Genomic DNA, 13,764 nt, shown 5'->3' with positions numbered 1-13,764 from the left:
TAGAGAGGAAACATGTTGAGGCAGAAGAGGATACCATGGGGGAAGTTGTGTATGTGTGTTTCCTGGACAGACTAAGCAGGCAGGGACGGTCAAAGGCTCTGGGAATAACTGGCACGCTCGCTGGTGAATGACACACCTATTGGCTGAGGCCAGGTTTCCTCAGCTCCTCCTGCACATCAATTATTCAAGCACTCTGGACCAAACCAGGGACATGCGGTCCAAGTGCTATTAAATCACGGCTCTTCCGAACACGTAAGAACCTAACCTGCACTCACCCACGGGTGACAGTTACCCTAATATTATGAAAACACACACAGACACACAGACGCACCCTAACACATAAAGGCAAGCAAGAAACAGCTCCATCCCAGCATGTGAGAGTCTTGTGACACAGTGACGCCAGCAAACACTGCCACTTCCCTACGTGAAATGTGTGTGTGTGTGTGTGTGTGTGTGTGTGTGTGTGTGTGTGTGTGTGTGTGTGTGTGTATGAGAACAAGAATAGAGACAGGATATTTTTGAGATTTTTAAACAGATAAAACAGAGACTGAAACCGTAGACTATCTGGGATATCTGTGATAGTTATGCTGCGTGAGCATAACTGACATATTTTTAATGTTTATGAAGTAATTCTCATGTTTATGAAGATGTAATCTGGCATGCATCACACTGTCCTTGTTTACCTGTCTGTTGCGTTCATCCATAATTCGTGCAATCTGGATTTTCTTCCTCCCCATTGTTCCACTCTGTCAGTCTTTCCCGTTTCCCCAGTAAACGCTTTCGTCCTTCTTCCTTCTCACTTTCCTCAGTGCAGTCGTCCGGCTGCTTTCGCTCCTCTCAGTTCAAAGACTCCGCCACACACTCCTGAATAGGCACAAAAACAAAGCCAGACTGCATCAGGTAAGAAGTCTGAAAACATGATACTGCTGTGTCAAAGACCAGCAGCCATGAACACTGGTGATAAAGCCATGTTGAGTTAAACATAAAATCTGACATTAATTTCTTCTTATCTGAAAATACAAACCTTTTTTACAAAATGCTCAAATCATGGAAAGTATATTTCACTTTTTATATCTTTCTGACTTATCTGATAATCACAATATGCATTATAACAAGTAATCACAGCAGGAGGACCCATGGGTAGATGGTTAACTGTTTAAATGCATTTGAACATTGCATCAAGTTGCCTGCCTCCTGTAAGCTAACTAAGCAGGATATGCTCTGTGAGAGCCCCCCAAAAGCCTGTGCTATTGGCTGTGAGAGTCTCCCAAGAGCCTTTGCGATTGGCTTTGAGAGCCTCTCAAGAGCCTGTGCGACTGGTTGAGAGCCCCCCAAAAACCTGTGCTATTGGCTGTGCGAGCCTGGGCTGTGTTTCTAACCCTTTAGACCCTTTCAGCTAACTGTCCCAAAGACAGATTCCGTTCGTTAATGGAAGTCTTATAGTTACAGCAACACAGTTCCAAGAATGTTCTGACCGCAGCTAAGCATCACAATGTGAAAGGCAATCCATGAGACATCGGCTTCAGAACAGAGCGGATCAGCCAAGCAATGCTAATGACCACAGTACAGCCTGTGTCAGGTCAACAGGGCTGCAAACAAAGGGAAAACACCCCATGAGCTTATAAAGCTGCATGGCTATTTCAGTATGTTTCATTACTATCTGGAATATTTGGCATTTCTACATTTATACTATTTATTTGTCAGTCCATGTAGAGTGGTTGTTATATACATAGAAACATTATATATATGTTTGGTACACGGTACATTTAATATCAGTATCTCATTTCAGTACGTTTAATTTCAGTACCTTTCAATAATGTCTTTGTCAAATTCTTTGCTGTCATTACATTTGCCTTGTACACCTTGGATAACACCCTGCATGGCTTTGACTGAGTAATGTCCGATGTAACTCTAAGCTGCTCAGAAGCCTGTTAATCCGCTAAACCCCAACTCAGTCCATTCCTGCCTTGGTGAGCAAGTTAAACCAGGCATATCTAACCAAGTCCACTAAGCTATATATTAGCTGAAAATGTCAGTTATCTTTCATTCAATAATTTTATATAGTTAGTGAGCCAGATTACATGAGAAAACAGTTTTTCTTAGCTAAAACAGAAGAAATCAGCCCACATTATTGAGTGCCAGTGAGCTGTAGTTTTAATTCACAGTAGCATTCAAGGTAGCATTACAATGTTACTGGAAAGGTGTAGGACATAAAGGTGTAGGGGTGAACGTTAGGGAGCACTCCCCAGAAACTCCAGCATGGTGAACGTTAGGGAGCACTCCCCAGAAACTCCAGTATGGTGAACGTTAGGGAGCACTCCCCAGAAACACCAGCATGGTGAACGTTAGGGAGCACTCCCCAGAAACTCCAGCATGGTGAGTGTTAGGGAGCACTCCCCAGAAACTCCAGCATGGTGAGTGTTAGGGAGCACTCCCCAGAAACTCCAGCATGGTGAACGTTAGGGGGCACTCCCCAGAAACTCCAGCATGGTGAACGTTAGGGAGCACTCCCCAGAAACTCCAGCATGGTGAACGTTAGGGAACACTCCCCAGAAACACCAGCATGGTGAACGTTAGGGAGCACTCCCCAGAAACACCAGCATGGTGAACGTTAGGGAGCACTCCCCAGAAACACCAGCATGGTGAACGTTAGGGAGCACTCCCCAGAAACTCCAGATTGGTGAATGTTAGGGAGCACTCCCCAGAAACTCCAGCATGGTGAACGTTAGGGAGCACTCCCCAGAAACACCAGCATGGTGAACGTTAGGGAGCACTCCCCAGAAACTCCAGCATGGTGAAGGTTAGGGAGCACTCCCCAGAAACTCCAGCATGGTGAACGTTAGGGAGCACTCCCCAGAAACACCAGCATGGTGAACGTTAGGGAGCACTCCCCAGAAACAGGTGTTGTTCTCATGTACCAGCATGTTCATTCAGAAGACAGACTTACATAGTGGGCGACACTAGGAGAGCAGTGGTGACTTCTCTGAGTAATGTGGTGGACAGAATTAAACATAGAAGTACACATAGAAAGCCAGGGACAGGGTTTAGGAATATTAATTAACTCTTCTGCCTCTATCAGGGCAGAAAAGATCTTTCCAGATGTTGATTTGAGGTAAGATAGTGGCAAGATAATGCTAAGACTGCCGAGAGGAGCCATTAGGTCCCAGATAACTGTGTGAACTGAAAAGATCTCACTAGCCCCCACTGCTGAGAAAAAGAAACAGCATGGGGGGTTCTTGACATTAAGCAAACCACAAGTTTTAAAACAATAGCCTTCAAAAGTCAGTGATGGTAGTAAGCAAAAAATCAAAAACAAAACCATAACCCCAGTTTTCTGAAATACATGGTTTTTAATTGAAGCTGAGTGCGATCATAAATCCTCCTTTCTGAAGAGACAGGGTGTGACATTATTTTCTCGCGTCTGCCAACAGCTCTGAGGCTAAGGCATATAGCCTCATTAACACCAGCTTTCATGGCATGAGACATACTAAGGAGCCATGCCAGGCTGAAGAGGACCTCGTCTGTGCATGTCGGGGCACGTCGACAGGGCTTGTGGCATACCCCAGAGTTGCCAGACGGCCAACTCTCTCAATCAAGGAAATGGGTCTTCACACACAGCACCCAGCAGTTCACACAGATGGACAAAATGACAGGAAACCTTCACAGAGATGCACATGGACGGAAGTGACATCACAGAGGAAAGACCATAGAAGATCTAAAAGGTGCTTCCTCCCACAAACGGCCTCAAACTGGAGAAAAAAGAAAAAGTGTGTCCATTAAATGACAAATACCCTAAAATCAAATGCTCTTTATGTTTGAATAAAGAAGACCAAGGACAGACACCATCACCACCTTGACACCTTGATCTTCTAAAAGTCATAATCTTTCTAAAACGTAGTCAAAAAACGCACTATGTACAGGTAATTATATTCCAATTGTGATTATGAATATGCAAATGTTCAGACAAACCTAATTTATTAGGGAATGACATTGTTGAAATGTTTATTTGCTTTAGGATATACTGACAGAGCAGGAGTAACACTGTTTCTTTAGGATATACTGACAACATGAGTAACACTGTTTCTTTAGGATATACTGACAACAGGAGTAACACTGTTTCTTTAGGATATACTGACAACAGGAGTAACACTGTTTCTTCTCAGATAACACTGGTAATGAGGTCATTTCTGTACACCTCTTCAAACGTTTGTTCATAAATGTGGATAAACTGTAGGAGTCAAATGCATAGTTCCGACTGCAACCTGAAACCTTTTTATTAGTAAATATACTCAACAAAAGGCATTGTCTCCCTATGTTGGTCCTTCTTTGCCATTTCTCACAATGAGCACTTGGAGGTCTCTGTGCTGTCTATCTAGGGGAAGAGCTACAGCTCAGAACACTGGCAGCCAAGAGTCTGTATCAATTATAGGCGGAATTGGGACAAGCCCCCCACCCCTCCACCCACCAATCCACATCGTTGACTTGAAACTTCCCAAAGACAGACAGGAGACAGATGTACATCTCGTTCTTGTCTCGGTAAGAGTGCACAAGCTGCGAATGGTGGCCGTGCTGCAAAAGAAGAGCAGCTTCTGAGTCGTGCCCATACCTGTGACATCTCAGCCCTATGTGGAGCATCAGTGCACTGCAGGGCCATGTGCTGTTTAAGGCACTTTCTGCACAGCAGCAGGTATATAGGGCTTCGGTTATTCCCACAGACGTGGCTGTAACTGATTGGTAATGGGAGCGTTGACGAGCTTAAACATGCGATTGTTCCCGCAGACATTCTGTGTACTCAGCTTGATTGCTCCTCTATGAGCTGATGAATCGGCGCACGCCTTTGATTCGGATCAGTCGCACACCGGACCTTTCACACCCGCATTGCAAAATCTTAAATCTCCATCACAACCCATCAGGAAGCATCCTTCAACGTGGCAAGAGCTCTTTGACAATATCCCTGCATGTTCAACTTCTCAGATCTTTTCTTGGGAGCCTATCTCGGACTGTGGCACCGTGCAGTTTTAGGCACTAATTTGCATAGCTTCCTTTTTGCAGTGGAGATGCGTGTCACAGCTGCAGTCTCACTGTGTGGGCTGTGTATGTCCCTCACCACTAACCAACATGCCCTGCCAAATGACACTCTGTGGCCGTCCGAAGCCACATGTAAAGACAGCGTCACTTTATTTTAGATGCAAACAATGAACCTGCGTGTGTAACTCACTTACTAGCTGCAGAAGACAAGAAGCATCAGATCATCAGAGCAGTACTTTTCTCCCTCCACTTAATCCCATTAATGTGCCATGAGTCATCTGAAAGTTTATGAGTATACGTATATTATGGCTACTACACATACTTTTCCAGCTTTTCCAGATTGCAGCTTTGTTTTGGATCTGTGCTTGATATCCGTAAGCACTCTTGTCAGGCTGCCCAAGGTGAAAAACAGATTTCCCCGCTGGCTGGCTGAGAGATAAGCACGTGGCATAGGCAGCCGGCTGTTCTCCAGACACTCCACGCTTGGTTCCCGAAGCAGCTGGGGGCGTGTAGAACACAGAGCAGGGCTCTCATCCCCAAACACTGACAGCATGGACCCGCACCTCACGGCCTCAACAAGCCAGTACACATTCCTACTTTTCTAGCCCCTAATTTGGATGCCTGAACACAGTTAACTTTCTGGTATTTGAATATTTAAATATGGTGAAAATATGCGAAACATGACAAGGGTTCTGTTGAGAGAAGTGGGACCAACATGTTAAGTAGATGATCATACATTTTTAGAATTTGGCTGAATGTGGGCAGGGCTATGAATGTGGGGGTGTGGCTATATGAGAGGATGGGCATGGGTCTCAGAGTGTAGGTGTGGCTCTCTCTGTGTGGATGTGGTCTTCTGAGGGTGGATGTAAATATATGAGTGTGGGTGTTTTCCCAGAGTGGTAAACCCAAAGAGCATGACGTCAGGGATCCACCCTGTTCCTCCTTCTTAGCCACACTCCCTCTCACGGATGATTAAACTGAGCAGGTGCTAAAACAAAATGACAAATGGTTTGTTCCAAACTACCTGGATCATTTATCTGGACACACAAAGCACCTGGATTCTATACCCGGATTAATTTACTCATTAAAGACAAATACACAAATACCTGTAGTGAAATAATTTAAGATCCCACCAACTTCATTTTGTCAAAATGTACACAGGGATGATTTCACTGCACTATTTCCCCTTTTCCCCTTTCAAAAACATTTGAAAATATTTCCTTCTTTCTCCCAGGTGCTAAAAAGAATGAGAGCACAACTGGGACAGTTCTTTAAACATTTTAAACATTAAGCTTTCAAACATATGACAGGGCATTGTCACACTATGAACAAACGTTTCAACAGCTATGACATAAAACCTCAACTTATGTTTCATTACACCCTTGTTTGTGAGCCAAGTACTTTAACAGCTTTTTGTGAAGTACGACTAATTACCTTTTATTGTGTTATAAAGAATTCCTGTGTTTATTTTTTTCTGTTGACACAGAGTGTTTTTCCCAAAGGTCTAATGAAACAAAGAACATCTGATAACCTGATGAAAACCCATCAAATAAATTACTGATTACTGGCAAAGAGTTCTTTCCAGTTCTCCTTTGAGCATTATTTCATAAACACTGTGAGTTAAATTTACATTATAAATCTGTTTTATGTAAACTGAATATATAAACAGTTTCATATGAAAGTGTAAATTTGCTAAGATAAAAAATCTATATAAAACATTACAAACTAAGAAAAAGTGGATAGATAACTCAAAAAATATGTGTTTGTTACATGACAGCGCTAGCAAGCTCCTATAATGCATATTTAGCCCGACAGTCCATCTTGTTCACATACTAACCACTGCTCAGCTAGGAGAATGACTTAATAACAGTCCATGACTGTTTGGCTAAAACTGTTTGACTGAATCATTGATATTGCCTGCAGATTTATATCCCTACAGCCAGCGTTGCACTGCAAAACATGCATCGGGTTATTATAATCATACTCAAATCCTGGTATCAAGCAACTGATTTTGAGATTTTGTCATGTGATATGTGGATGGTCACACAGAACAGTTATTAGTCCCAACTAGCAGGTAACTAACTGACTTTGATGCGTCAAAATGTGCATCTGGGATTTGAGGGACACCTGGCTTAAATTCCATCAGCAGAGATTCTCTGTCAGCTACTTACCTTAACACATGCAATTTTTCTGCAAACAATGTCTTTAGGCCAGGCAGCGGCTAGTGACTTTAGTCTTTAGTTGTAACATCTAGTTTAGAGTCCAGGCCTCTGAAGCTTATTCACCCTTTCTACAGTGTCTGCATTCTTTAACCTTAAAGTTATAAACTCAGATTTGAGATCACCTCGCTGCAAACTATAAGCACATGACCCACTAAAAATATCCCCTTTAATGGCTGCGTTGGGCACAAGGAGCTTGCTGATTAACGCTACATACGGACAACGCACAAAGAGTTCTCTGTGCAAAGCCTCCTCACTGGACTGGCATAATACGCTGAAGTGAGTATTTCACACTAGTTACAAAGATAGGTCACATTTGGAGAAACATATCACAGGGAGGTTCACGCAACTTTCCTGTGGGCTATGCCAAATGAGAAGCTTTGCAAGCATGATCAACAAATGTACAAACCATGGGAGCTTATGGTTCATCTAGGGTTAAATAGGGTGGTAGATATTGTTTTCTCTTATTCACAAGTAATTCATGTGATTTAAGTCATATGAAGAAAATGTGCACAACTTTTGCTTATTCAATAAAGAAAGTAGGCCACTTCAGGTCAATGGGCAACAGCATAAAAACCCATTATTAAACTTTTGCAGAATCTTAAAACTTTGATGACTCATTTGCCTGGGTAACCTAAGATCATTATGCATAATGGCATCTAATAGTCTTTAATTCAGTCTTTGTTCAGATGATCAGGTCACTGTGGCTGCCTTTACAGTTGTGTGTTTCACACTGTTGTCATCCAGCTGTGTGGAGGATTTAATGGCTAATGGTCAAAGCTAAGGTAATCTCAACCTGCTTAAAATGGTGTCCTAGAAGGAGTTTTTATTAGAGCATAAATAAGTCCTACAGTCCTTGTTTATGTTCACACACAGGGTGCGTGTTTTCCCCAAAACAACTAAAGAAAGCTTTGGATAATGTAATGAAGACCCACCAATAGCTATTAAAGACCTAAACAAAAAATGCAGTTTACAGAAAATGTTTTTAAAAGTTATAATAAGTTATAATACATTTAATGTGGATCTGTTTAACCAAAACAATATCAGTGCTTATGTAGAAATGTTTCCCATATTAGACAAAAAACAACACGAAGTGCTTTATACGTCACTAGCTATGCACCATAATGTGCTCTTCGTAAGCGCACTCTGTAGTCAACATTATTCTAATCAGTAGCCTAATAGATCAGACCTTCTCCCTAATGCTGTTGGGATCATTTTTTGCTTATCTGGAACTTATGTAAATAAACTTAATGAACATTAAATACTTAATTAGAGATAAAGCCTAAAGTTTCTCGATTATGTTACTCATAACACATTCTGTCTCTCTGCTAACTTTTCTAAATGAATAGTGCGGATCGTTTGGAATATAACTACAGGCTTTTCCACAGTTTCACAACAGCCACTGTACCGCAAGACACATTTCCTGTACATTAATCGGCTTATTTTCCAAATATCGTTTAGCATGTTCAGTAGCACAGCTATACAACAATCCTCTCAGGAACGGCCGATAAACGCCTTTCTGGCTTTTCCCCCTCCTAAATCACGATTAGCAACGCAAGTTCCAGTATTCGCAATAATGACATAAGTCCGTTTAAAACGGCATATAACTGATTTAATGACATGAAAGAGTAGAAAGAGTAGCTTTCTTTTCAAGCTGATCATGTATCATCTGTGCTTTGCCCGTTACAGTAATAACCTCCCAAGTGTACCATCATTCTCTATAGCACAGCGCAACTTTTGTAACGCTGCTGGATAAGACTGGTCAAAGGATTATTTACTAATCAACTACTCCGTTAATATTATATTATACTACTTATAATACTTATTATATTAACCCGAGAGGTTTTAGCTACGGAACACATTTTGATAATATTTTTGCAACTCAAAATGTTGCACACAGTTGAACAGTGGACATTTTACTTACTTGGTTAGGCATGAGTTTGATCACTCAAAAACGTGACAGCGTACATTTGTGTCTTTCTCAAATTGGTCCACCAAAATTTGCCGAGTACTGGACCGCTTGACGTCCTGAGAAGTGCTCACTGAATCCGAGAGCACAATACTTCACGAGCGGCCGTAAGGCAAAGATCGCGTAAGTCCACGTCTCGGTGCTTTTGGCACAGCGATGAAGTGTCACCGTTGAGCACTTCGGAGATCACTTTGTTTTTCTGACGATTCCCCTAGACTTCCAAATGAGTACTAAACGCGATCTTACTTCACCTGAATGCTGTTTGGGACTCTAATTCACTGACACAAAGCACGAAGCGTCCTCGTCATACACTCCGCGCAAGGGGAGAGAACGATTGTCGTTGTCTAAAGGGGCGGACTCGAACGGACACGTACAGTACAGACACAGCGAGGACGCCTCAGTGCTTCTGACCAATTACACGGAGCTGATCTTCCTTGGATTACACGCGAGGGAACAACGATTAAAACTCAATTAAACCATTGTGAATAAAATTAGTTAGTTTTTTAAGTACTTATGTATTTACTGTAATATAGCCTACCTGTTAATAAAATTTGAATTAAGCATTGTAAAAATGCTTATTCAATAAAAAATAATGGTAAATAATGATAAAAATTTATGATTATGATAACTCTTACCAATTACTTTCACGTATCCTTCAGTCACTTAACTCTCTGATCCTTCTGTTCTAGTCTTCAGTGCTTCTCCGTCTCCATCAGATTGCTTCTGCGGCATCCAGGCCTGTGTTCTGGTACCTGAAGGAGTACAATGTATAGAAATAAAAGAAAAAGAAAAATTAAGTTGGTATTTAGTAGTTAAATATACAAATAAACGAGCAAATATTTGTATGTGTATAGGCTATATGTATGAAAGTATCATTAAAAACAAATAAAGACATACATGAACGCATAAATAAAGTACTCCGAATTCTGCATTTTAACACCCCAGTCAGTGACTGTGAAGACCGTACAGCAATGTACAGCAGCGCATCAGTGCAAGTCAGTGGCGGCTTTGCATATTACACTTGATTCTGGTTTCAAAAGTTCGCCCTCCACATGAACTTTCGGGGGTGCAGACTCCAGGACCGTCACTGTTCAACTAATGCTTTCAGCCAGTTAGCCTAATACACTGACCCCGGAACGAAATCAAGAGTGAAAATGAAAACTGCACGCACGTGCAGCCTTCGCTGCCGATGTCTTGTTCCTTCTCTGTCCGCAGCTCACGTCCTCACACTCACAGATAACACTGCCTTTCTCCTAACGTGCACGTGGTTTTTTTTTTGCCAAATCTCTATCATACAGAAACACATTTTGGAGAGCATTCGAGTACTGTGAAGCCGCATAGGTTTACGAACTGTCATTGTCATTTTTGTACTTCAATTTCAGTAATGCAAGAACTTTTTTGCGGTTCAGGCAGATGGTCTGTGTGGTCTTCACATACGTATAAAGAAAATGCTTAAAACGAGAGACAGAGCTGGATCATACAGCAGGAAATCTTCGAGCAGGGTTTTGGCTAAACTGCAAGTGATGTAGAGGAAAGTCTCGGTGACTGGTGGTATTAGTGGCTTATTACAGACTTATTAATTTATGGGTATGTGCAAAAATATACATAAAAACAGTGCATAAGGGAAAACACACATTTGCATCATTTTAATTCCAAATAATCCAGATGATTTGTATATGCTTTAGAGAGGGTAGTGTGAATGTATTGCCTTGGACACGCTATTGAGTACGCTTTGGTCACAATGGCTCCATGATGTTAGCTTGTCACAAAGACCTTATTTTACTTATTGACACGTGCTGTTGAGCAAATCGCCTGCAGCATGACACCTGCGATCCATAATACATTAGGCTGAATACCGAAAACATGCTAGCCTTTGTTCCGTGCCTCGCTCCTGTTTCAGGCAAGGAGTTGCACTATGGAAAACTCCCTTCGAAATGTACTGCGCTGCCTAGCTCACCTGACACGTTCTGGGTCATTGTTACAGGGAGTAGCCTAAATGTCACAAACCTGCCTTACAGGCCCGCCGCGCTGAGGGCTTACGTAACATTTATTCACCATACATATCTGCACTCTACCACAAGACAATACACGAGCAACGGGGATATTCTTTTAAAGTAAACTGAGACAAATGCGAATGAACTTGAAAGTAAAGAGACATAATGATATTTTTTAAACCCATTACCAGAAAATATAAAAACGTATAAAGACACAAAAGTAAAACATACTTTAATCCAAGTACACTGGATTAGTTCATTCACAGGAAGTGCTAACCAGGCCGACACAGCTGAGCACAATCACAATAATTCATTGCCCAATTAATTTTATTATTATGCGAGATTTCACTTTCGAGATTTATTACTTTTTCAAGATTTTTACTCTGTTCATAAATTTTAGGAGTGTTCTAGTCATAGCAAACACAATAGAGCTGAAAATCCTTTGCTTTAATAATTTAAATCCTCACAGAGCAAAAAAAAAATCAATCTATACTGGAGAAACTGACATGCTTAATTACAATACGCTCTACTTCGGTACTTTAGAACTGGGTCGGTCTGTAAACGTTGATTCAGCCTTTGAGCGCAGTTCACTTAAATAGGGTATAGAAAAGAATGCGAGCTCACACAGTCAAATAACGCATGCCTGAAAACGTAGAAAGTTTGTAATACATGATGTGACCATAAAGTGTGCCACGTTTTGTTTTTGTTTTGTTTTGAAACTGAAGCTGGAAACGTGTACGGTTGTTGCGGTGATGTTAGCCAGTTTTGTAGGCTTTCCTGAACGCCCTTGATTTGCCTTTCATTATCTCTGCCTCTCCTGATTGATTCCCTGCAGCTGTGGCCTCCATAGTTGCGAGGCAAGACTGCAGCAGAGATGAGGGTTGAAGCAGTCGCCTGATTTAACTTGAAGTGTGGCTGTGAGTAGGACACCCAATTTCCTCATTGTTTTAGATCCTTTAGTATGCTGTGACCTTTTCATAACAATACATCCACTAGAATCGACCAGCTGGACGGCATCAAAAACACGATTTGAAAAATTATTTTAAAAAATGATTATAAAACTCCAGCAAGTTGACCATACAAACTTGAACTTTCTGACCTTTACTGGCTGTGTATTTAAATTGTTCTGACAATATTATTTCAAACGTCCACCTAAAACAACCATGACAATATTAGCCAATGATGCCATGTACTCTGTTTCAGGGCAAACATATCTCTTTACCAAGCCAAACACGTTCCCCAAAAAAAACACAGTGCTCCTCTCTAAATTTGTAACTTTCTATTTCTATTCTTAGGTCTGCATGTATCCCAAAGGAGATGCATTGAATCACCATGTCACTCAAGCTCACACACTTTTCTGCTCATTGGAGCCATTCTGGGTTTCTCTCCTTTTCATGCCAGATTGTGCCATGGTTGTTCAGAACTTACCAGTCCTTTCAGTCTTCTTCTCCAGGAAGCCCTACCCTCCAGCACCTGCTGTGGGCTAGATTATACAAAATGTTTGAAAAAAGGAAATAATTGTAAGAAATAAAATTAAAAAAGAAATAAAGCCAGACCAGCTGGCTTTGAAGAGAAACCCAAAATTGGGTTGCGTTTAGTTCAGATCTCGATCCACAGTGGAGAGAGTTGGTATCCTGGCCCCAACCACACCCAGCAAGAACACACACACACACACACACACACACACACACACACACACACACACACACACACACACACACACACACACACACACACACACACACACACACAACAGTGTATATGCTTGATCATTCTGTGCAAGTGTCTGGCAGAATCTCACTCACCTGCTGCTGTCAATTTGTGATATATTTAGATGTAAAGTATCAGTGACATGCAGGCTTTTGTCGGCCTGGGCACAAGTGCTCAGGATTACTGCCTGTTCAAACAGATATTGATGCTCTCTGCAAGTGATATGAATTAAATTTGTAATAGAAACAGTACTAGGCAACATAGTTATTAGAAGAGGTATCACATGATAAATACCTAAACCAGAAAATAACTAAACAACTCTACTGAAAATCTTTCCCAACTTTCTTATTGAACAAAACATACTTGTCAGTATTTCCATGTCTCTCTTCCTCTGAAAGATTAAAACATAATTTGAGTGGTTCTTATAGAAACATAAATCACCGTCAGTCACTCAGCGTGTGTCTTCTCACATTTCCTCCGTCTACAGAGGTGCCTCCTTCTGCCGCCTTTCAAACGTTAACTCATTGAAATAAATATTGCTCTGTTCACTTTTTCTAAGAAACAAACTTACAAATGTTTTTAGATGCAATATCATGTAAATTATGTAATAGAATTGATGTAGAAATGATAACCTCTTAAAGAAATAAGATTAAAATTAAAATATAGATTTATTTGGAAAGATGATGCCCAATTAGCACTTTGGCAACCTTAGCCAAGGGCTAGATCTGTAAAAGAATATTGTGAGCAAAGGACCCAGTCACATGACTCTGAGCATGTCTCTGGCTACGATAATGGGAGGGACCTGCTGGTCTGTTCTGGTATGCGTTTTGACCAGCCCAGGGAC

General features: G+C 41.4%; 1 protein-coding gene across 4 annotated transcripts in view; it reads right to left on the bottom strand.

Annotated features, from left to right (window-relative positions):
- mef2ca (myocyte enhancer factor 2ca) overlaps positions 1-12,838 on the bottom strand; it is a 29,986-nt gene extending 17,148 nt beyond the window's left edge. For 2 of the 4 annotated variants that reach the window (XM_076986521.1, XM_076986525.1), the window contains exons 1-3: positions 12,639-12,838; positions 9,852-9,968; positions 684-864 (exon numbers count right to left, since the gene is read on the bottom strand). In XM_076986521.1, the coding sequence (XP_076842636.1) occupies positions 684-737 (54 nt within the window). In that variant the 5' untranslated portion in view covers positions 738-864; positions 9,852-9,968; positions 12,639-12,838. Of the gene's footprint in view, positions 1-683; positions 865-9,171; positions 9,549-9,851; positions 9,969-10,113; positions 10,246-12,638 lie in introns of those variants that run through there. The other 2 variants (XM_076986522.1, XM_076986524.1) reach the window with 2 other exon arrangements.
- Positions 12,839-13,764: the final 926 nt, after the last annotated feature.

The sequence above is a fragment of the Brachyhypopomus gauderio genome, unplaced genomic scaffold (genome assembly GCF_052324685.1).
Source record: "Brachyhypopomus gauderio isolate BG-103 unplaced genomic scaffold, BGAUD_0.2 sc47, whole genome shotgun sequence".
In the NCBI taxonomy this organism is placed as follows: Eukaryota; Metazoa; Chordata; class Actinopteri; order Gymnotiformes; family Hypopomidae; genus Brachyhypopomus; species Brachyhypopomus gauderio.
This window is presented reverse-complemented; position numbering and strand designations above follow the sequence as displayed.